This window comes from Schistocerca piceifrons, chromosome 11, assembly GCF_021461385.2.
Source record: "Schistocerca piceifrons isolate TAMUIC-IGC-003096 chromosome 11, iqSchPice1.1, whole genome shotgun sequence".
Classification (NCBI taxonomy): domain Eukaryota; kingdom Metazoa; phylum Arthropoda; class Insecta; order Orthoptera; family Acrididae; genus Schistocerca; species Schistocerca piceifrons.
This window is the reverse complement of record NC_060148.1, coordinates 144,478,338-144,502,387: the sequence shown is the minus strand read 5'-3', so window position 1 is coordinate 144,502,387 and position 24,050 is coordinate 144,478,338. Positions and strand designations below refer to the sequence as shown.

The 24,050-nt window shown below is 39.7% G+C and overlaps 1 protein-coding gene across 1 annotated transcript in view; it reads left to right on the top strand.

Annotated features, from left to right (window-relative positions):
- The window catches only part of LOC124719822 (methylenetetrahydrofolate reductase), an 80,695-nt gene that overhangs the window by 16,988 nt on the left and 39,657 nt on the right, over positions 1–24,050 (top strand). The window contains exon 3 of the mRNA XM_047245011.1: positions 2,571–2,833. Within this exon, the coding sequence (XP_047100967.1) occupies positions 2,571–2,833 (263 nt within the window). The remainder of the gene's footprint in view (positions 1–2,570; positions 2,834–24,050) is intronic.

Below are 24,050 nucleotides of genomic sequence, written 5' to 3'. Positions count from 1 at the left end.
TATATCATATTTTAGAGACTATAGGATGCACTTTTCCATCAAAAAATTGCCTCCAAAATTTAGGTGCACCTTTTACTTTAATGAGTTGCGGGGTTCCCATCTTGCTAACACTGTCTCCCTCCCACCCTGCCATCACAAACCCAGAACAATGTCTAGCCTGTGATGCACTATTACAGTGACAGGTGTAATACAATCAACTGTCCAAGTCAAATATATGGCTAATACAGTGCAACCAACTTTAAAATAGTCACGTTTACACATAATGTTGTATGAGGAATATATGTAGAGTGTTAAAAAAATACTCATCTCGCAAAGTTGGAACACTGTCTGAGGTCGGTGAGAGGTCCAGGATGTAATTCGAAATGCAGAATGAATCACCATTTTTTTGTATTGTGTAGTTATATATTGACTCATTACTTAATAGAACATCAAAATTTCACATAAACTGCTGATGACTGAAATATTTCCATTTCAAACAAATCTGCCACACATTATCGAAATTAACTGATGACTCTTTACCAACTTATGAACAACAACTGTAACTGACTGACTTGGCATCACACCGGCTCATATACAGACAAATAACAATTAGTGAATTCACATACACTATAGTATTATGTAACACTTTTATAAAATTATTGGTGAATCCTGCACTGCTTTGCAGTTGCTAAACGTGCATGGGAATTGTATATACACGCTAAACTCCTTCCTCCCATCTCTGTCCATCCCCTCCCCCCCCCCCCCCTCCCCCAATGACCATTTCCATCCCTCACCTCTTCACCTCTCCGTTCTCTTAGTCCTGTCTCCTACCTCAAGCATTATTTATTGTTATTGTTAACGAGAACTCTTCATCGGTCATTGAAGTAGCTTAAAATGATTGGGTAAATTGGATGGTATCATTGATATATGGTCTATAAGAGAAACTTCTCCAGCTACTGAATCTGTGAGGACAGTAGCTTCGATGACAGTATTTCACACTGGTTTAATCTGCCAATGGGTAGAATTACAAAGTTTGGACGATTCAAATTCTGTAGTAGTATTCTAATAATAAGACAATATGAAACTTCCTGGCAGATTAAAACTGTGTGCTAGACCGAGACTCGAACTCGGGACCTTTGCCTTTCACGGGCAAGTGCTCATTCTGGAAACATCCCCCAGGCTGTGGCTAAGCTATGTCTCCGCAATATCCTTTCTTTCAGGACTGCTAGTTGTGCAAGGTTTGCAGGAGAGCTTCTGCTAAGTTTGGAAGGTAGGAGCCGAGATACTGGCGGAATTAAAGCTGTGAGGACGGGGCGTGAGTCGTGCTTTGGTAGCTCAGTTGGTAGAGCACTTGCCTGCGAAAGGCAAAGGTCCTGAGTTCGAGTCTCGGTCCAGCACACAGTTTCAATCTGCCAGTAAGTTTCATATCAGTGCACAGTCCACTGCAGAGTGAAAATCTCATTCTATAAGCCAATATGTCATAAATGCACCGTTCCTGTTTCCTGTAAAACTGACAGCAATGAAGAAAACAAAACGGCACATTGTTGTGTATATAATTTTTGTTTGAAATTATATATAAAGAGAAAGAATATATGTGTGAGAAACAATTTGTTCAATACTTCACATGCCTTGCTATCGAGCTCGACACTTGATTGTGAGAAAGAAAATGAAACCACATATTTTTATGGCACGGCATTTTCTTTCTTGCAGTTAGTTTGAACAGAAAACCTATAGATTGTCTTTTTAAAAAATGTATAGCCCACATCCATCGAAATGTTCATTAGGGTATCGTGTAATAATATGAAGTTAACTGGTCGAGAACTTTTTGATACTTTCGGTAACAGTGTTAAATAATGACTTGTCTTTAAGCAGTAGTATAGATAATGAGGAAATGAATGTTTACAATATCTGATGTGTAACAAACATATTCTACATAAAAAAGTAAAACATCTGAAACTGAGATTCCTGTTAGATAGAAAACTCTTGTGCTTGTGTAGATTACCTATTTGAGTTGCTTACAGTTTCCAGTGCTCAAATGGTGAAGTTTATTTTTACTAAGAAATGTCTTGAAAAATCATGTTAAAAGTTGTCATTTTTCTAAATGTACACATTTTTATTGATTTATTTCAACATTTTAAAATAGTTTGCACATTCCACATATCTTATACAAAAATTGCATTCCATGAATTTGTTTCTGTCATCCCGGATTTGAAAGTATTGAACTGACCGAAGAGAGATATGTGTAAGTGAAATTTCAGTATGTACAGAATTATAACTGTGCATAAGAAATGACACGATGAAATTTGTCTTCTCCAGGTCACTAAATTACTTCAAATGATGTTAAGTAATGATTAATATATGTGCAGAAAGAAATATAACAGTAAACATACATCAGCATACTAACAATTACGATGGAACATAAACATCACTGCATGCTTTTAGAACACAGTCCTGTACGAATTTAGTCTCAGCTGATCCATTAACCAGCTGTGCTGATAGGCTAGTTATATTTCACAAGACACTGAAGAATGTACCATCTTTCTATCGACCTGAGAAATCTCCAAAAACCAAACTGTTTCACTTACTTTCAGTGCGGCAGATGCCGTTGGCGGCGAACTTGCCGCGTTCGCTTCGGTGACGTGGCACCTGTCACCTTCCATTACAGAGCGGCCTCCCTCGGACTGGTCTTCCGTACCTGCCGTCCGTACGGCCCTCGGCCTGTCGGAGCTCGTAGGGCAGCACGGCGTCTTGCTGCACCTGTCGGCTGCCGGGTTGAGGGAGCGAGACGTGGCGGACGTGCTGGCGGCCGCCTGTGGAGAGGGGGGCGTGCGTGCTCTCTTTCTGGTGCGTGGAGGTAAGCAAACTGTGCACCCTTTCAGATTTTTCAGATTGTTGGTGGTACATCTGCATCTCTACTCTTGTCAGCTGCCTGTGGTGTGGTGTTTGGCAGAGATATTACCTGTACAATTAGTTTACTTCCCTTTTTTTTGGGGGGCATACATTGAAAGAAACAATATGTTGGTTAACTCATGTAGGATCATTACCACTGTTGTCAATTTTCTACTGTGCAAGCAGGTCCTTTGCATGTCAATTTCTGGTGATCCAGCACTCACTTCTTAATGTTGCTGCCATCCAGCACATCAAGGCAGGCCTTTCTGAGACCATTAGCCCTGAGTGCAATCAGATATTAGCTGGTAAGGCCTCCCCTCTCCCTCCCCAGCATTAGCACTTAACTAAGCTTTAGAATGTAATAGGTTTTTCTTTGATCACTTTTATTTTTAAAATGCTGAAACTAGTACAGTATTTGGAAAAAGAATGTAATCGTTGGTGACTTATGTTATCAGTATTACAGTCTTATTAAACAGTAAAGTAATGATATTCCTCTTAGAAAATATTGTTTTATCCCTCAAGCGGTATTGGGAACAACTGGTCTAGATCAGGACCGGCTGCAGTCACAGCGGTGTTTCTCTGCTGCTTATGGTTTGGCAGTGCATCAGTTTGGACACTGGAATGTTTTTCGCATAACCGACAAGAGCTCAGAAAAGAGGCAATGAATTTCTAGCACCGAAATTGAAGCAGTTCTCCTCTTCACTGTTGTCACAAACATTTGGGTGTGTTTGCCAAATGTGTCATGAATTGTGAGGTCATTGTTAGGCTTGAATATGACAGATTGTTTGTTGATGAACCAGCTACACTATGGCAGAAGAAATGTAAATATTACAAGAAGATAACAGGAGAGGCTGAAGGGGGCTGTATCCATCACAGGACAAATGTAGCAAAAAGGAAAGAAAGTAACACAGAAATGTAAGAAAAAAAGAAACATTTATAAAAAAGACACACAAGGAAAGATCCTCACGAATGACACGGAAGTAACATATTGATGGGAGAGTACTTCATAGAAGTACTAAAACTGTCGTGATCTTAATAGAGTATTTTCCATGTGGTGTACTAGGCACTGTAGACAACAAAGAAGTGATATTCAGTGAAGGAGAAATACCACAAATAATCAAAAATCTAAAAAACAGTATGGCTTTCATCAGAGATAAAACTGCAGGAGATCTAATAAAGAATGGAGGACTGAGATTGTTTAAAATAATTCCAAAACTGTTAAAGAATGTTAGAGAATATGAGATATTGCCTGATGACTGGAAAATGACCATAATCTGCCATGTACTAAGAAATAACACCCCGATATATGATAATTATAGAGTGATTACACTCTTTAATGTAAGCTACAAAATTCTATCTCAGTGTCTACTGAATTATCCCAGTTGCAGAAGGAATTATAGGGGATGCTGAATGTGGTTTCAGAAGGAACATATCAGCTTTTTACATTCAGACAGATAACAGGGAAAGTTTGGGAACATTACACTGAATTCACACAGTTTTTGTTAATTTCAGAAAAGCATACGACAGCATACATAAGGGCACAATCACCAGTGTTTCGAAATAATTTAAATTCACCCAAAAGTTAATACATCTAACAAGATCTGTTAAAAGGAAACCTATTGCGGAGTAAAGACCACTAGGGCGATGTCAGAACATTTTGAAGTCAAAACTTGTTTTGGGTAAGGAGACGTATTATCTCCAATACTCTTTAATTTAATATGAGTAAAGATAGACAGAAAACACCATAAATCAAACTCAGCTGGAATAAGACTGGGTAATAATGTAATAAATCGTATGTGGATGGTGTTTTTCTAATAAATTATAGCAAAGATGACTTGCAGCTGATGACAAGTCCTTACAGACATGTTGCAAGGAAAGCAGAGTTACATACACTACTGGCCATTAAAACTGCTACACCACGAAGATGACTTTCTACAGATGCAAAATTTAACCGACAGGAAGAAGATGCTATGATATGCAAATGATTAGCTTTTCAGAGCATTCACACAAGGTTGGCACCGGTGGCGACACCTAAAACATGCTGACATGAGGAAAGTTTCCAACCGATTTCTCATACACAAACAGCAGTTGACCGGCGTTGCCTGGTGAAACATTGTTGTGATGCCTCGTGTAAGGAGGAGAAATGCGTACCATCATGTTTCCGACTTTGATAAAGGTCGGATTGTAGCCTATCGCGACATTGCTGCTCGCGTTGGTCGAGATCCAATGACTGTTAGCAGAATATGGAATCGGTGGGTTCAGGAGGGTGCTACGGAATGCCGTGCTGGATCCCGACAGCCTCGTATCACTAACAGTCGAGATGACAGGCATCTTATCTGCACGGCTGTAACGGATCGTGCAGCCACATCTCGATCCCAGAGTCAACACATGGGAACGTTTACAAGACAACAACCATCTGCACGAACAGTTTGCTGACGTCTGCAGCAGCTTGGACTATAGGCTTGGAGACTGTGGCTGTGGTTACCCTTGATGCTGCATCACAGACAAGAGCGCCTGCGGTGGTGTACTCGACGACGAACCTGGGTGCACGAATGGCAAAACGTCATTTTTGCGAATGAATCCAGGTTCTGTTTACAGCATCATGACTGTCGCATCCATGTTTGGCGACATCGCGGTGAACGCACATTGGAAGCATGTATTCGTCATCGCCATACTGGCGTATCACCCAGCGTGATGGCATGGGGTGCCATAGGTTACACGTCCCGGTCACCCGTTGTTCGCATTGACGGCACTTTGAACAGTGGACTTTACATTCCAGATGTGTTACGACCCGTGGCTCTACCCTTCTTTCGTTCCCTGAGAAAGCCTACATTTCAGCAGGATAATGCACGGCCGCATGTTGCAGGTCCTGTACGGGCCTTTCTGGATACAGAAAATGTTTGACTGCTGCCCTGGCCAGCACATTCTCCAGATCTCTCCCCAACTGAAAAAGTCTGGTCAATGGTGGCCGAACAACTGGCTCGTCACAATACGCCAGTCACTACTCTTGATGAACTGTGGTATCGTGTTGAAGCTGCATGGGCAGCTGTACCTGTACATGCCATCTGAGCTCCGTTTGACTCAATGCCCCGGATATCAGGGCCGTTATTATGGCCAGAGGTGGTTTTTCTGGGTACTGATTTCTCAGGATCTGTGCACCCAAATTGCGTGAAAATGTAATCACGTGTCAGTTCTAGTATAATATATTTGTCCAATGAATACCCGTTTATCATCTGCATTTCTTCTTGGTGTAGCAATTTTAATGGCCAGTAGTGTATTAATAAAGAGAAAACTGAGTGTGTCGTCACGAGCAAGGTACCCACTGACAGCTGATGAAGTTATATTTAAACATTTAGGAAGCATTTGTAGCAAGCAGAATAGAACAGAAATTTAGATTAAGGCAAGGATTGCACCAACGAATAGAGGATATTTTGGTTGATGGGACACGGTGTGCAGCAGTGGTTTAATCAGATTATACCAGAGCGTAAGCTTCCCAGTAGCTCTGTACAAGTCTGAAACATTTACATTAAGGAAAACAGATGGTCAAAAACTGCTAGTCTTCGAAAGAGAGGTATGGAGGAAAGTAGCTGTCTCTCTCCCCCCCATGTCACAGGAATGGAGGATGTTAAGAAACCAGGAACTGGCAAATCTATACTCATGAGGTGATAGTGGCCAAATGATGAAGAGAAGAAGACTGCTGTGGGCAGAGCACCTAATCACCTAATTAGCATGTAAGACAAAATACTACTGCTAGTAGCATTCTCAGCATCCGTGGAGGGCGGAAGGGATCGAGCAAGACCACTGACGAGATGACATCTGCAGGGATATGGAGGCAATGGGCCCGAGGAAAGCTGAATGGACCACGAAACTCAGGAACAGAAATGACTCGTGGAGGGATGTAGAGAGTGTGTACGGTCTCCCAGGCTAAAGTGACAATTAAGAAAAAGACTAACAGTGCTCTTAAATAATATTCAGATTGTTATTAAATTATGACAGGCAATTTAATGCTGACACGTTTTCAGTACCTGTGTACGAATTGTGCTTTGCCGAATAAATAACTTTTGACGTCAGAATGAGATTTCCCCTCTGCAGCGGAGTGTGCGCCGATATGAAACTTCCTGGCAGATTAAAACTGTGTGCCGGACCGAGACTCGAACTCGGGAATTTTGCCTTCCGCGGGCAAGTGTTCTACCAACTGAGCTACCCAAGTACGATTCATGCCCCGTCCTCACAGCTTTACTTCCACCAGTATCTCGTCTCCTATCTTCAAAACTTAACAGAAGCTCTCCTGCGAACCTTGCAGATCTAGCACTCCTGAAAGAAAGGATATTGCGGAGACATGGCTTAGACACAGCCTGGGGGATGTTTCCAGAATGAGATTTTCACTCTGCAGCGGACTGTGCGCTAATATGAAACTTCCTGGCAGATTAAAACTGTGTGCCGGACTGAGACTCGAGCTCAGGACCTTTGCCTTTCGTGGGCAAGTGCTCTACCAACTGAGCTACCCAAGCACGACTCATGCCCTGTCCTCACAGCTTCAATTCACGAGTCTCGGTCCGGCACACAGTTTTAATCTGCCAGGAAGTTTCAACTTCTGATGTGATAAAGCATTAGGGGCTGATACCAGAAATGTAGACATATTAGCAACAGCAAGACTATTCTGTAGTCAATTAATTTGCATAATGATAGTGAGTGCGTATTATATAATTGTCAAATATTAGATAGGAAGCAAATTAACACTTGAACAATGATAAGCAGATGAACATGAACAAATGGGAGAATGAACAAACCGCCCTGCAGATAATACCAAAAGAGCAAATGGCACCTGGAAACAAACTTCCTTATACAGTGTGGAGAACGCTAAATAGGCTGAGGGCTGGTGTACCCAGATGCAAAACTAATCTGTGCAAGTGGGGACTGCTGACTAACGATGACGACGTTCTTTGCGGATGCGGAGAGGTACGAGACGAGGCACATCTGCTCATGTGCCGACTACTGCCGGAGCCCTGCAGTTTTAGCGACCTGCTACAAGCCAACGACAAAGCCGTAGCGGTGGCTAACTATTGGAAAAATAAAATTTGATCTGGACACGGAAAAGTAAAGTAAGTAAAGCAGATGAACAAATGAGATTAATCGGTATACACAAGTGCAAGTACTATATGCGACATTGGTATCGTATACCCTGGTAGAAAGTTCGTTGTAATCCAGAGTTGGGTTTGTATCACTCAGTACTGTACATATTGGCCCCCCCCCCCCCCCCCCCCCCCCCCTGTGCCAGGTTACAAGCTCTGGCATACTCTTCGTATCAGGTGTGTGAAATCCTTCACAAATAATTTTTATGCTGCTGAAATGGGATGGTTCAGAATGTCTCCAGCCTCACTGAAATGACCACTATGAAGCCTGGACTTCACTTCACCAGTGAACTTGTTATTGTGAATAATTGAGTCCCACATGGCTTGACATCGATAAGATCTTAATGAAGAATTGTTCTAAAGTGTCGAGGAAGCTTTTTGAAGGATGACTTCTGAGGCACTCTGCAAAATGTCGAGGAGGATGGGAAAGAGCAGATGACTGTGTAAGGTACACACGTCCATTAAATCTTTGAGCTATTCAGGTTAAAAACTGAAAAAAACTGGTGGTATATAGGATATCCAAAAGTTCGCACTAATCTAACAAATAGGGTAATTATAGGAATGGTTGGGGAATTGCTGGCTGACTATATGGTAACTTCTTACTACTTCAATAAACCATTGTATATAACCATATGAAGTAGGGAGTAGTGGAAGAAAGAACCATGATACCTGTTGATTGTTGCAGAGAAGAAAACGGCAGCAGCCACTTTTAATAATGCTGTTTATTCACGTAAATAGTGCCATTAGCTGATTTGAACTGACCAGTTCATCGTCAGACAGCTGTTCGTGTTAAAATATAAATTTGTTGAAGAATGAAATTTTCACTCTGCAGCGGAGTGTGCGCTGATATGAAACTTCCTGGCAGATTAAAACTGTGTGTCGGACCGAGACTCGAACTCGGGACCTTTGCCTTTTGCAAGCAAGTGCTCTACCAGCTGAGCTACCCAAGCACAACTCACGGCCCGCCCTCACAGCTTTAATTCTGCCAGTACCTCATCTCATACCTTCCAAACTTCACAGAAGCTATCCTGCACACTTTGCAGAACCGGCACTCCTGGAAGAAAGGATATTGTGGAGACATGGCTTAGCCACAGCCTAGGGAATGTTTCCAGAATGAAACTTTCCCTCTGCAGCAGAGTGTGTGCTGGTATGAAACTTCCTGGCAGATTAAAACTGTGTGCCGAACCGAGACTCGAACTGGGGACCTTTGCCTTTCACGGATTGTGGCTGTGGCTAAGCCATGTCTCTGTAATATCCTTTCTTCCAGGAGTGCTGGTTCTGCAAGGTGTGCAGGAGAGCTTCTGCGAAGTTTGGAAGGTAGGAGACGAGATAATGGCAAAATTTAAGCTGTGAGGGCGGCTCGTGAGTTATGCTTGGGTAGCTCAGTTGGTAAAGCACTTGCCTGCGAAAGGCAAAGGTCCCAGAGTTTGAGTCTCGGTCCGGCACACAGTTTTAATCTGCCAGGAAGTTTTATAAATTTGTCGTTGGCTCACATTAAAGTACAAAGTTATTGTTGTTTACACTAGTTTTACACTTTTTATTTCCCTTCATGGCGAAAATTCCTTGGGACGGTGGTGCATTGAATTTGAAATATGATGTAGTAAGTGGTCAATTTGACTGTAATTGTACCTAATACCAAACTGAAAACGATGTAAAGAAATCATGAAAGTGAAATTGTAAATATTTTTTTATACAATGTTTGTATGCTGTTATACAATGTACTGCAGACATGCATGCATGTGGGAATGTAGATAGTGTGGCATATGAAAGGTTGGGGCAGTCCGGGGAGTACACACAGAGAGCTAAAGTGGTTAAGGTGGCTGCTTCCGATAAGCAGGGAAATCCGGGATCCAGTCCCAGGCACAGATTTTCGTGTCACTGATAAGTAGTACAGCTGACATCAAACTGAATTCACAATTTGTGAATCATTTTGGAAACTATTTTACTTTTAGGTTACTTATGTCTAATTAAGTAGCCTAAAACTAAAAGAGCTTCACTTTAATGATTTGTTTACATTGTTTTCCATTGGTATTAGGTTCAGTTATTGTTAAGCAGGCCATTTCTCACACCTCATACAACTACTATCCAAAGGAATTTATGCTGAAAGAGGAAATAAGAAGAGATAACTAAGGTAAATGACAGCAAGTTTGTATCTTAATGTAAACAGCTGTCCGATGATGATCCTATCAATCGGAAACCTGTAATGGCATTATTTATGCGAATAAATAGCATTATTAAAAGTGGTAGATTGCTATTTTCTTCCCTGCACGAATTGAGCTATACTTTGTGCACAGCTACAATCTCAAAATGCCAGTCTTCAATAAAATAGCAACAACGATACCGTTCAGGAGCCACAGTCCAGTTTCCTGACGAGTAGACAGTGGACAGAGGTACTGGGGCTGTGGTATATGGGATACAGCCTCAACCGGAGAATGCAATCTCCCTTGGGAAGCTGGCTATCGTATTCCAATAAGACATATTCACTGTCAGAGTACATGTACATGAGGACTCTCATGGATATGATGGACTACTTAGCAGAATACTGAAGTACTGTGCTGCACATTCTACCGTATCTTCCTTCGTCATCGCCATTGTTGTTGTTGCCATGAGGCACCGTTATACCAAGTGGAAAGGTGCGTTGATATTAGAGCATGAGATATGGTAACCTTAAGTCACTGACAGCACACAACGGTCATGGTAGCACCTGATTCCAGAATAGCTGCAGTAGCTAGGATCTACGAACTACCCCCTCTTGACCAGTCCTCAAAACTTAACGCATAAAGAGATCCCTTCGAAGCAAATTATCATAAAGATCATCTATAAAGGCTTCGTACAATAAGAAATATTACAGTCTATGGAATAATAACAGATACAACCAAACTGTCTTGTTTCTTCTGTTTTATTTAACGTAACTTTGTTCAGTTTTATTTCACATTCACCACTCATTCACACCCTGATGTGGAGTATAAGCGAGTGCCTGAAACCTAACTCCCAAGTTCCATCGAAACCCTTTGATGAACAGTTTTGGTTGCTCGACACCAACAGTCAATGATAATGATACAGTATTTTGTTATTGACTCCTCTAGTTTAGCCACTGCCCTCCACGAATGTTTGTTAGGTGTAAGACAATTACACACTTTTCTCTCAGATCTGATATTATTAAGAGTTCGCGTAAAAGTTAACATTTTTCTCCATTTCATAAATTGGAGCCCGCTCTCTGCAATATAATAAAAAAAAAAAAAAAAAAACGGTCTCAATACCGCGTCCCTTGTGAGATGCGTATAGATTTATCCTGGAATTGGCCGCCCTGTAGGTGTAAATTTAATGACCACACTTCGCTGTCCACGATTTCGTGTAACTAATTGTCCGTTTGTTACTCTGATAGTATACTGTAGTTATTTAAAACTTGCCCCTATATTTTTTCACAACACACAATTAGCACTTCTTTACTTGTTTATTTCTAAGAGTAAATGAAAAAATGACGCCGTATCATCAGCTTTGTCAATATAAAGCAAAACACCTCAGTGTGCCCAATTTTACCTCTTCTTATAAGATCAGCTGCCTTACTCATTAATTTACTACATATTATTTCCAATAACGCTAAACAGGTATCGCCGTTATATTTTAATTGTATTCAAAAGTATGTTATTATTATTATGACCGACCAAATCGTAACAAATCGCGCGGCGTGCATTTTTAGCAATAGCCTTACACTCGCCCGGCCTTTATTCGTGCAATATTATATTTATATAATAGAGGGAAACATTCCACGTTGGAAAAATTATATATAAAAACAAAGATGAGGTGACTTACTTGTTTGTGTGTCTATCGACCTGCCAGTGCTTTCGTTCGGTAAGTCATCTCATCTTTGTTTTTATATACAATATTATATTTAAATATACAGATAGGATGGAAAGATCGATCTCTGTACTGTAACCAATAGAGGCAAATACACTATTCAAGTTCCATTACATCTATCTTGACTTGTATTGTTACAACATGTTAGCCCTTTACTTACCCATATTTGTAATTTTTCCTTTAAGAATGGTCAGTTTCCCCTCAGTAGTAAATCTGCTTTGTAAAAAGGGCGAAAGGGATAATCTAGACAATTTTAGACCTATTTCTATTGCCATCAGGATTTCCAAAAGTTATTGAAAAGGCTATGTATGTAAGGACGATTAATCGTTTTATTTCATGTAATTTGCCATCAAATGTACAGTTCAGTTTTAGAAGTGGTTTAACAACTGAAAATGCTAATTCTCTTTTCTCTGTAAGATACCGGATGGATTAAACAGGAGGTTTCTAACACTAGGCATCTTTTTTTATTTAACTAAAACATTTGATTGTGTTGATCACAAAATATTGCTCCAGAAGTTGGACCATTATGAAATATGGGGAGGAGCTCACAACTGGTTCACCTCTTACTTTAGTAACAGGCTGTAAAAGGCCATTGACCACACTGTTGAGAATGGCTATGATGTGGGGTTAAATGTGAGTTGGCAATGGGAAGGGGGGGGGGGGGGGGTAGAGATCAGTGGTGGGGCCGCTCCTGTTCCTTATTTATATAAATGATATGCCTTCTAGTATTTCAGGTGATCTAAAATATTTCCGTTTGCTGCTGACACTAGCTAGGTAGTAAAGAACATTGTGTGCAACTTCGACACTGTTTCAAATAGTGCAGTTCAAGAAATAATTTCATAGCTTGTAAAACATAAACTGATGCTAAATCACAGTAAGACTCAGTTTTTACAGTTTCTAACATACAATTCAATGAAACCTGACATATGATCAGTGAAACTGAACAGTTCAAGTTTATAGGTGTTCAGATAGATAAGAAACTGCCGTGGAAAGCCCAAGTTCAGGATCTTGTTCAAAGACTTAATGCTGCCATTTTTACTATTCGTATGGTACCTGAAATAATTGATAGTTTCACACAGAAAGTGGTCTACTATGCTTATTTTCCATTGCGTATGACATATGGTATTATATTTTGGGGTTGCTCTTCCCACGATCAAAGGATATTTTTGGCTCACAAATGGGCAGTTCGGGAAGTAAGTGGTGTAAGTTCACGAACCTCTTGTTGGCCCCTGTCATTAATCTGGGTATTCTGGCATCGGCCTCTCAATATTTGTATTCTTTACTGTCATTTTTTGTTAACAATATCAGCTTATTTCCAGGATTAACAGCTTTCACTCAGTTAGTACTCGGCAGAAATCCAACCTGCATTTGGATCGGCTTTCCTTCACTCTTGTGCAGGAAGGTGTGTAGCATACTGCTGCATCCATTTTCAGTAAGCTATCACAAGAATTCAAAAATGTTAGCAGTAATCCATGCACTTTCAAATCAAAACCGGAGAGTTTCCTCTCGGGTCACTGCTTCTATTCTGTTGAGGAGTTCCTCGAAAAATCGAGCTGATTCTAGTGTTGTATTGTCGATTATGTTTGCGTAAACTTGTGGATCTCTTTTTTGGGTTTGTAGACTTTTATTTTGTCTATTATTAATTTTATGTCATAATTTCATGTACTGACACATTCCGTGACCTCGGAGATTCGCTCTGCAATTTGGTCCTACGGAACTAGGCGTGTAAAATAAAAAATAAATAAAATAAAATCTGTGTAGGTCTTTTGAGGATTGTAGCATCTAAACTCATTCGGACTTCGAGCAGCTTCGAAATCTCCACCGGCCCCCTGTGATGAGATTGGAGATTGTTGCAGAATGCCTCGAAACTCTCGTGTAGCTCTAGGGGAAAGCAACAGGGTAAACCTACTGTGGGTCCCCAGTCACTCGGGAACTAGTACCGCCGAACCACCTGATAGGCTGGCCGAGGCGAGGCAACAAATCCTGTTGGACTGGACCCTGTCCTAATCGCCATTTGGACGATGGTAAAAAGTAAACTACGTACCTGGATTAGGATGTAGAACATTGAACTAAAGCCAAAAAACAAAACTGTACTAAGGTAATGATGCCAAAACAATGTTTAAAGAGAATTTCTGTGAACAGGAGGCTTATTAAACTCGGGGTAGGTCTAATGACTGGTCATGGGAACTTAAGTAAGCAGCTGCACACAATGGAAATAGAGAAGAAGCCCCTAAATGCAAACTGTGTGGCACATCAGATGGAACCACACCACATTTTTTGTTCCATTGGAAAGCACTCAAGGCCAAAAGACACAAAATATTTGGGTCATTAATTTCTGAAGAAATTGTGGTTAATGGGGACATTGTAAAGGGGCTCTTAGTGCTGTTCACAGGTGCTAGTAGCTTTTGCAAATGACATGGGAGACACCACAGAATAAACTTAGTTTTGGTGTGGATGACAGGGGGTTAGGACTGCTGTTGTTTCTTCTCCCCGGTTGAATCAAATCGAGGCATGACGGTGCACAGATAGATCTGCTGGATCGTAGTTTATATACGTAAGAACTTCGTTATACAATGTACTGGTTTGACCTAGGGGTATGAGAACTTCTTGGACACACTGTACGTCCTATTTGGTGTGTTATCCTTCTTTTTAGTAACTCAGTAACAGTCTGGTTCTCTGCTCTCCTCAGTACTTGCTCATCTTACTTCCTATACTTCCAAAGTATTCTTCTCATCCTTCACCACTTGCACACCCCAAAAGCCTTCAGGCTTGTCTTATCTTCCTCCCTCATTGTCCACTTTTCTGCACCATACAGGGGGACACCATTCAAAACACTTTATCATCTTTCCCTCAGACCTTCATCCATATTGGTGCAGAAAAATCTCCTTTTGTTACAAAATACCTCTTTCGCTGTTGCTATACTAGTTTTAATTGCTGTTCTGTTTCTCATTCCACTCACATGTGGAGTGCAGGAAGAATGAGTGCATAAATGCCTCCGTGCATACTGTAATTGTAATTAGTCTGATTTTGTCTTTGCGATGTGTGCAGGAGCAATATGTATGGGAATCTGGTATATTCCTTTATTCGTCACTTAAAGTTGGGTCTTGAAATTCTGTAAATATGCTTGACAGGATACTTTGCATCTGTCTTCAAATGTTTGCTAGTTCTGTTTTTAAAGCATATCTGTGATGTGATCATTTTGAGCCAAAAAAGCCTGTAACCATTAATGCTGCCATTTTAAATACATCCAGTATCCGCCATTAGCCCTATATTGTACAGTTCCCACAGATTTGAGAGGTATTCGAGGAGGGGTCACACAAGTGTTATGTAAGTAATCTCCTGTGTAGACTAGTTGTATTTCCTTCATATTCTGCCACCTGCTTTAGCCACGACTTAGCCTATATCTGTACAATGGTTCCACTTCATATCCTACAGAATGTTACTCACACACACATGACTGTAGTATCAGGCATCTGAGGCCAGATATTTGTGCAAGTTGACTGATTCCAACTGTACCTCATTGATACTGTATAAATACACTGAAGAGTGAAAGAAACTGATACTCCTTCCCAATACCATGTAGAGACCCTGTGAGTACGCAGAAGTGGCGCAACGTGACATGGCATAGACTCGATTAATGTCTGAAGTAGTGCTGGAGGGAATTGACATGATGAGTCCTGCAGTGCATTCCATAAATCCAAAGAGTGCAAGGGGGTGGAGATCTCTTCTGAAATGCACATTGCAAGGCATCCCAAATATGCTCAGTAATGTTCACATCTGGGGAGTTTGGTGGCAAGTGTGGTGGTCCTGGAACCACATTGTAGCAATTCTGGATGTGTGGGGTGTCGCATTTTGCTGATGGAATTGCCTGAGCCAGTAACAATTGCATGAATGGATGCAGGTGATCAGACAGGATGCTTATGTATGTGTCACCTGTCAGAGTCATATCTAGACATACCAGGGGTCCCATATCACTCCAACAGCACACCCCCACACCATTACAGAGCCTCCACCAGCTTGAACAATCCTGTGCTGACAAGCAGGGTCCATGGATTCGTGAGACTGTCTCCATATCCATACACATCCATCTGCTCAATACAATTTGAAATGAGATTTGTCCGACCAGGCAACATGTTTCCAGTCATCAGCTCTCCAATGTCGGTGTTGACAGGCCTAAGTGAGGCGTAAAACTTTGTGTTGTGCAGTCATCGAGGTTACGCAAGTGGGCCTTCAGCTCCGAAAGCCCATATGGATGATGTTTCGTTGAATGGTTCATAAGCTGGCAGTTGTTGGTGGCCCAGCATTGAAATATGCAGCAATTTGCACAAGGGTTGCACTTCTGTCATGTTGAACTATTCTCTTCAGTCGTTGTTGGCCCCGTTCTTGCAGGATCTTTTTCCGGCTACAGTGATGTCAGAGATTTGATGTTTTACCAGATTCCTGATATTCACATTATACTCATGAAATGGTAGTACAGGAAAATCCCCGCTTCTTTGTTACTTCGGAGATGCTGTGTCCCATTGCTTGTTCGCCAACTATAACACCACGTTCAAACTCATTTAAATCTGGATAACCTGGCATTGTAGCAGCAGTAAGAGATTTAACAGCTGCACCAGACACTTGTTGTCTTATATAAGCATTTCCAAATGCAGCGCCATATTCTGCCTGTTTACATATCTCTGTATTTGAATACACATGCCTATGCCAGTTTCTTTTGTGCTTCCTTGTAGGATGCTATGTGTACTTCCTGTTGCTTTCTATTCTGCTGAGCACATGTTCTAATGTTCCTAGATGAAACATAGTCTTTACCCTATCATTTTCTCCTAGTGCAATTATTTTGTTTTCTTTATATTCTTTGTAGTTTTTTCCTTTAGCTCCACTGACTTCCATTATTTCTTGCACATCCTGTTCATCTGTTGCTAGGAGGGAAAGTCATTGACAAATCTCAAACATTTTCCTCTTCCACAGCTTTTCCTAATGCAATCCAGAGTTGGTACTTTGTCCTCCTACTCTTAATGTTTTTTTTTATTTATGTAGCTGTAAGCTTATTGCAAACCACGTTGTCAAAAGTCTTTTGCAGGTGTACAAAGCAAATGCATAAGTCTCTTCCCTCTTCAATAAATCTCTCCCCCCTCCAAAATTTGCAAAAGTCCAGTTGCATTTCTTATCCCTAAATTAACAGAGGCATAGAGAAAGTGAATATAGTTAGCAAAAAATTGCTGTATGCATGAAGAGAGAAAAAATCCTTGAGAAATGAAGTTAAATGATTAGCATGTTACCATAATTTTCATGGAGACAGTGTACTGTAATTGTTAATCTGACCCGTGCCACTTCACAATTCAGGAACATGCAGCTATCAAAGTAGAAACCAAACTGGTTCTCATCTCCATTATCTTTTCGAGTCATTTGTTTATAACACTTAATATAACTTCTGCTGCATTTAAATGAAATTAATTTTCCTCTGCTCACTGTGTCACTCTGTTCCCTGCTTCTTTGATATTGGAATTGTTACGGTTGTTGAAAAGCCCTGTGGCCTTTGCCACTCAAATATACATACATTCTCTTGAGTAACCTCAATATTTTTTTATTTCACTTTGATTCAAACATTCTAGTATTTATAATATTGTAAGCTCTCAGAATTTTAACAATAAAGCACAATGTTGCACAACAGCTCTCTCCTCCCACATCTGCCACTGGGTTTGGACAAGTTGCTCTGTAATGCTCTCATGATTATTAAACAGTGCCTGCTCTTCTTTGGATATGTTTCTTCTTCAAACTTGTCGCTCAGACTGAGGCACAGTATTCAAGTTTTAGTTGAATGCGGCTTTTGTTAGTCACTTCTTTCAGTGATGAATTTCACTTTCTTAAGATTCTTCCAATTAGCCACAGCCTGGTATATGTTTTTGTAGAATTAGTTTTATCTGGTTAGTAAAATATTCTGGCTGTGTGACTGCATTGTGAATGTGTAACATTATCTGACATTTGGCCACTGTGCAAATGGCCTTCCCCAGGGTGTTTTTGCTAAGTGAAGAGTTTTATTGACAGTGACAATGGCGAGAAAAGCCTGTGCTTACATAATTTTATGTGGTCATTCTACTTTGAATCACTCCATATGGTAATGTGTCATCCAAGAGACTCTATTTGTAGCGGGACTTTGAATTTCGCCGCACTACTTAATGCAGACGTAAAAACTTATTAGCTAGTCTTGGTCTGATTAAGACGAAAGACAAGTTATTGATGTGCAGACGTATTGTGGAAATTTGTATGAAATTCAGAGGATGGAACCAGCAACATAAAATACATTGCATTTAATCTCAAGACGATTTTGATTTGTATAAATTAGTGATTCCTGGATGATTGCAAGATTTTGGAGCCGCTACTACTTTTCACGCAGAAACGAAGTAGGAGATTTTTGAAGACCTGGATGCCGCACGAAAGAAGACATGTTAACATGGTTAAAGGATGAACTCTTATCTACGCCATTTCCCCCTGTTAATCACGTTTTGTTATTCACTGTTCTTTTTCAAATAATTTTTTCAGTGGAAATTGGTTTGACTTTTGCTCAGAAATGCCACAAGGACCACCCCAACAACAGCTTTTCTGAATCACGAAGTCCGATAACTTTTCTGTAATACGAAGTCCGACTTGCATTTCATTCTTTCCCTTTTTCATGGTCATTAACGATTTTAAAAACCCCTTTTTACTCACGATTTCTTCCCACATTTTCAACCTTTTCTTTTCTTCTCATTTTCTTTTTTATTAACCACTACATATTCTATAAACGAACCGATCAGTATAGTCAGATCCACAAAAATTTGTCTGTTTATTTACATTAATTAGTTATAAATTTGTTACCGTTCATGGCAATATAACATAATTCTTTTATCAGGTATGTAAAAGCTCAAGTTGTAAGTCACTATAATGAAAACACATACACCACTTAAAAATACACGACACATGGTATACTGAAAATGTCAGCAAAACTGGAAATTAATCAATTACTCGATTAATTAACACCTAATGAGTACATACTGGTAAAACTGCATATTTTACAAATGTCAGATGTAACCACTGAACACTTTGTTTCTTTGACAAATCAGTCTGTATTCGCATTTCATTGTGTACACCATAGTGTGATTTAATTAATTCTTGTAATTGTAAATTTCTTAAAATAGTAACTTTAACAATATGTATATTAGTTTTGATTATGTTTGGAAGTGAAACATGGACGTTAAATAGTTTGGACAAAAGGAGAATAGAAGCTTTCGAAATGTGGTGCTACAGAAGAATGCTGAAGATTAGATGGGTAGATCACATAACTAATGTGGAGGTATTGAACAGAATTGGGGAGAAGAGGCGTTTGTGGCGTAACTTGACAAGAAGAAGGGACCAGTTGGTAGGGCATATTCTCAGGCATCAAGGGATCACTAATTTAGTATTGGAGGGCAGCGTGGAGGGTAAGCTTGCACAGGATAGAGTAGCATGGAGAGCTGCATCAAACCAGTCTCAGGACTGAAGACAACAACAAACTGTTCGCTAGTTTGTTCATGGATCAGCTCTAGTTTGTTACTGGATCAACTTTTGTGTGTTTGTATTCAGAAAAATTAATAAATTACATTTTAATGAAGTTAGAAGCCAAACAATGTGTTAGTGTTTTCATTTGAAAGCTATAAAAATTTTCACATAATTAAAACCTGGGCTATATTAGGTTTTAGCAACGAATACAGTAATAAGCCAAAACATTAGGACCACTGCCCACTGTGAACATCGGATGCGTTGGCGAGTCTTATAGAATTTGCTGATATCCTGGTCTAGCTCTCTGAGAGCTGATTATATTTTCAAATATCTGGTGGAATGTGCAGCTGTAGTGTCACTACCTTCCCCCATATCTTTTATAAAACTATAAGCATGTTTTTCAAAAATGGTTATACCAATGGCCCAGTTCAAATGCTTTTTGTATCAGTATTACTCGTATCGACATTTTTATTCATTTTATGTTGCTGCAGTGTAAGTACGTAGAAATCGGAATATGCTTCATAGTATTCCTTTCCACACATTATTTTTGACACCAGTTTCTCTCCCACCAGTGTTATGAAAATTTTTTTGAACTAATGAACGCTTAAATATTTGATTTCTGTTATTTTATCAACATGATTAATCCTCCCTATGTAGGTGGGTGCTAACAAAATATTGTCACGCACTGAGGGGAAATTACGTGACTGAAATTATGTGAGAAGAGCCTGCCGCAATAAAAAAAGAATTTTTTTATGGTAGCCACCCCAATTCACTTATTATATCTGTGGCACTCTCTCCCCTATTGCATGATAATGCAAAACGAGCTTCCCTTCTATGAACTTTTTCGATGTTCTCCGCCAATTCTATCCGATGCAGATGCCACATCGGACTGCAGTACTCCAAAAGAGGACAGACAAGTGTAGTGTAGGTAGTCTTTTTAGTAGACCTGTTGCATTTTCTAAGTGTTCTGCTGATTGATCAATCTTTGGTGTGCTTTCCTCAGAACATTATCTATGTGATCATTCCAATTTAAGTTATTCATAATTGTATTCCTTAAATATTTAGTTGACTTTACAGCCTTGAGATTTGTGTGTTTTTTCTGTAACCGAAATTTAGCAGGTTCCTTTTAGTACTCATGTGAATGACTTCATGCATTTCATTATTTATAGTCAATTGTCACTTTTTGCATCAAACAGATATCATGTCTAAATTGTTTTGAAATTTGTTTTGATCGTCAGATGACTTTAGAAGATGGTAAATCACAGGATCGTCCGCAAACAGTCTAAGAGGGCTGCTCAGATTGTCTCCTAATTCACTTATGTACATGAGGAACAGCAGAGGACCTATACCACTTCCTTGGGTAACGCCAGATATCACTTCTGTTTTACTCGATGATTTTCCGTCAGTTACTACACACTGCAACCTTCCTGACGGGAAATCATGAAAATAAAGAAGAAGTTGCAGGCAGAGTTCACCTGAACTGTTGGAGGTGTGTGAGAGATGTGCTTGTTTGTGTGTATCAGTGATGAGTGTTTCTGTCTTTCTCTTTTGCGGAAGAAGGCTGTGGCTGAAAGCTTTGTGTAAGTGTCCTTTAATTGTACCTGTCTGCAACTTAATGTCTGCTTTCCTAAACTTTTTATCAGTAACGTGCTTAAAGTCAAACATTTAACACATTAAGTCACTTGTAAAGTAATCAGATGTTTGAAGCTGTTTTATAAATGGGAGTTCGATTCTTTAAAAAATTGAGGGATTACTGGTAGTACACCATTACTTACAGAACTTTATAACAAACACTACTATTTCCCATGTAGCAAAAATAACTTTTCAGTCGTTGAATTTACGTAACTAGATAGTTTGCAGAAAGTGAGGCTAATCTGGCACATTTATTTATTTATCGTTTTTCAGTTTCCTTACGAATTGGTTGGGATTCTCAACGTCTTGCTTTGTGCTAGATGGGAGTTTGTTGATCTTCTTCCAAGCCTGAGCAATCAGCACATCGGACTGCCAAATGCAGAGATAGTAATCATTGAATTTGTTGGCCAGTGATTTGAAACTGTCACAGTTTCTGCCGGAACTTTTTTCTAGGAACTATTTTGTATGTGCTGCAGATACCAAGATGATGGAGAGTCTGCCAGTGTTTGCCTTTTGTAGGTGGCTTAACACACTGTGGACAGATTCTGAAATTTCTCGTGTTTCAAACACCGTCTGTTGTGGACGGATCGTGAGATAACTCGTGTTTACTACAAGCTGCCTGTAGACTGTGTGGAGTTACGTGTTTACACCCGTAGGCAACATAGCGAACGTGATTGCTTTGCGTACTTTTTACTTATTCAGTATTGTGAGTGTATTTTGATATTTCAAATAGTTACACAATTTTCATCTTGAAGTTTCTCCTGCTCTTAGAGATAGCTCTATTCAGAAAACGGAAGGAAATGAATGACACTGAAATATTTTTGGAGTTTTTTTTCTGATGCATACTAAGATGTCCCTAGTGAGAATGAAGATCCAGATGATTGTGTTAAGGAATGTTTGTATGGGCCTGAGAATGATTCCAGTGACAGTGTCATTTTTAGACGTACAAAGAAGTGTAATGTGGCATCGGTGTCAAGTCATTCCGACAACAACGGTGAAGGTGACCGATTGTGAGAATGATTCATTTTGTCATAATGAAAACAATGATTGGTTTGAGATTGATATTCAGCCACACTTGCAACTATTTGATGGTTATCCTGTGGTCATTACTTTTCCAACGCAGTGTGACTCTGTAGTCACTGTGATTAGCCGGACGTTTGGTGACAACTTGTTTGAAATGTTGTGCAAGGTGTTTTGCTCCTGTCATCATCAGATCTCAGTGAAAGATAAAACATCACATAAAGCACTTAAATGGGACAGCCAAGACAAGATAAAAGAGCATCGCTTAACTGACTGTGTAATAGGTACCCCACTATTGTCACAGACTGAGATTTGAACAGATTTTCAGGAGGACGACAGTTCAATCCCGTGTCCGGCCTTCCTGATTTAGGTTTTCGTGATTTCCCTAAATTGCTTCAGGCAAATGCCGGGATGGTTCCTTTGGAAGGGGACGGCCAACTTCCTTTCCCGTCCATCCCTAATTGGACGAGACTGATGACCTCGCTGTTTGCTCTCTTCCGCCAAATCGACCCCTTGAACAGATTTTGACATTCTGGCATGAAATTGAACAATAGAACTGGGAGACTCTTCAAAGCACAACATGTGCTGGATTATTTATTCCATAAATTCGGGACACTAAACAAACCAGAGATAATTGTCTTTGAATGATGGGATGATTTCACAGAGTGTACAGATGAGGTTTCAATCACACAACTCTGCAACGATGACAAAAGTATGGGTTATTTGTTAGGATGGTGTGCGAGAGAGCTGTGGGCTATATCTCCGGTATAGTGATTTACACTGGTGAAGGGAAGTAACTAGAAGAATGTGTTCTTGGCCATTATCTTAGTATGTAGCACCATTCCTGCCACAATAACTGTTATAATAGCATGTTTAATTGTTATAACAGCATGTCTACTGAAGAGTTACTACTCGAAAGCAAAACCAGATCTGTGGTACTATGAGAGCGAACAGAGGTTTACCACTAACTTGAAAACAGAGGATCAAGAATGAAGAAAGATGTCATAGTTTTCTGTAGATAATGTGATATAGTTCTCATCATGCGGAGAGCAATGTGATATTCTTCTCATCATGTGGAGAGACAAGTAGGATGTCAGAATGATTTCAATAATTCATGAAATTTCTCTCTCAAATGACAGAAATGAAAAATAGAAAGAGAAATAGAAGTTTATTGTCTCATAACATACAATTTCAAGCCAAGTACAGGAGACTCGTTAATACACAAAAACTGGTTTATAATTTTCCTTATAATACCAGTAATATAACATACAGTAATGAATAATAACTTAATTAAGCAATTAATAATTTTTCTTCAAAAGTAATAAACTTTTAAGATTAAAAGTCCTAAGTACTTGCTCTCTCCTGCTCAAACTTTCAGGTTGTCATTTATGAATTCTTCTACTGAATAGTAACATTTCTGCACTAGTTTCTCATGTAAGGATTTTTCCAGTGTTTCTAAATTTATGCTGAGCAGTTCTCTTCTTTACACTTTATTATAAATTTTCATACCCATATAATATGGAGTTTGAGCATAAAGTTTTAAATGGTGGGTGCGCAGCATAAAATTATTTTGATTTCTGGTGTTGTAATCATGTTGAAAATGATTTGCTACAAATAAATCAGGGTTAGTGTGTACAAAGATAATCAGCTTGTATATGTATAGTAAGGGAACACTCAGCTATACTCAGATTTTTTAGGAGTGAGTGACATGATTTTCTTTGCCCTACATTGTGCATTTTTTTAATGATGGTTTTCTGAAGTTTGAATATTCGACACATATGGTTTGAGTTACCCCAAAATACAATTCCATACCTTATTACTGACTCAAAGTAGCTGTATTATACTACTTTTCTTATGTCCATACTGGTAGCATTGTACAGTATTCTCATTGCATATGCTAAGCAATTTAATTTATTTGCAAGGTACTGTGTGTGTGACCCCCATGACAGATTTTTATCTAGTTGCATTCTTAGGAACTTCACATAGCTAGCTTCCTGCAAATTCTGGTTTCTGTGACTGACCTGA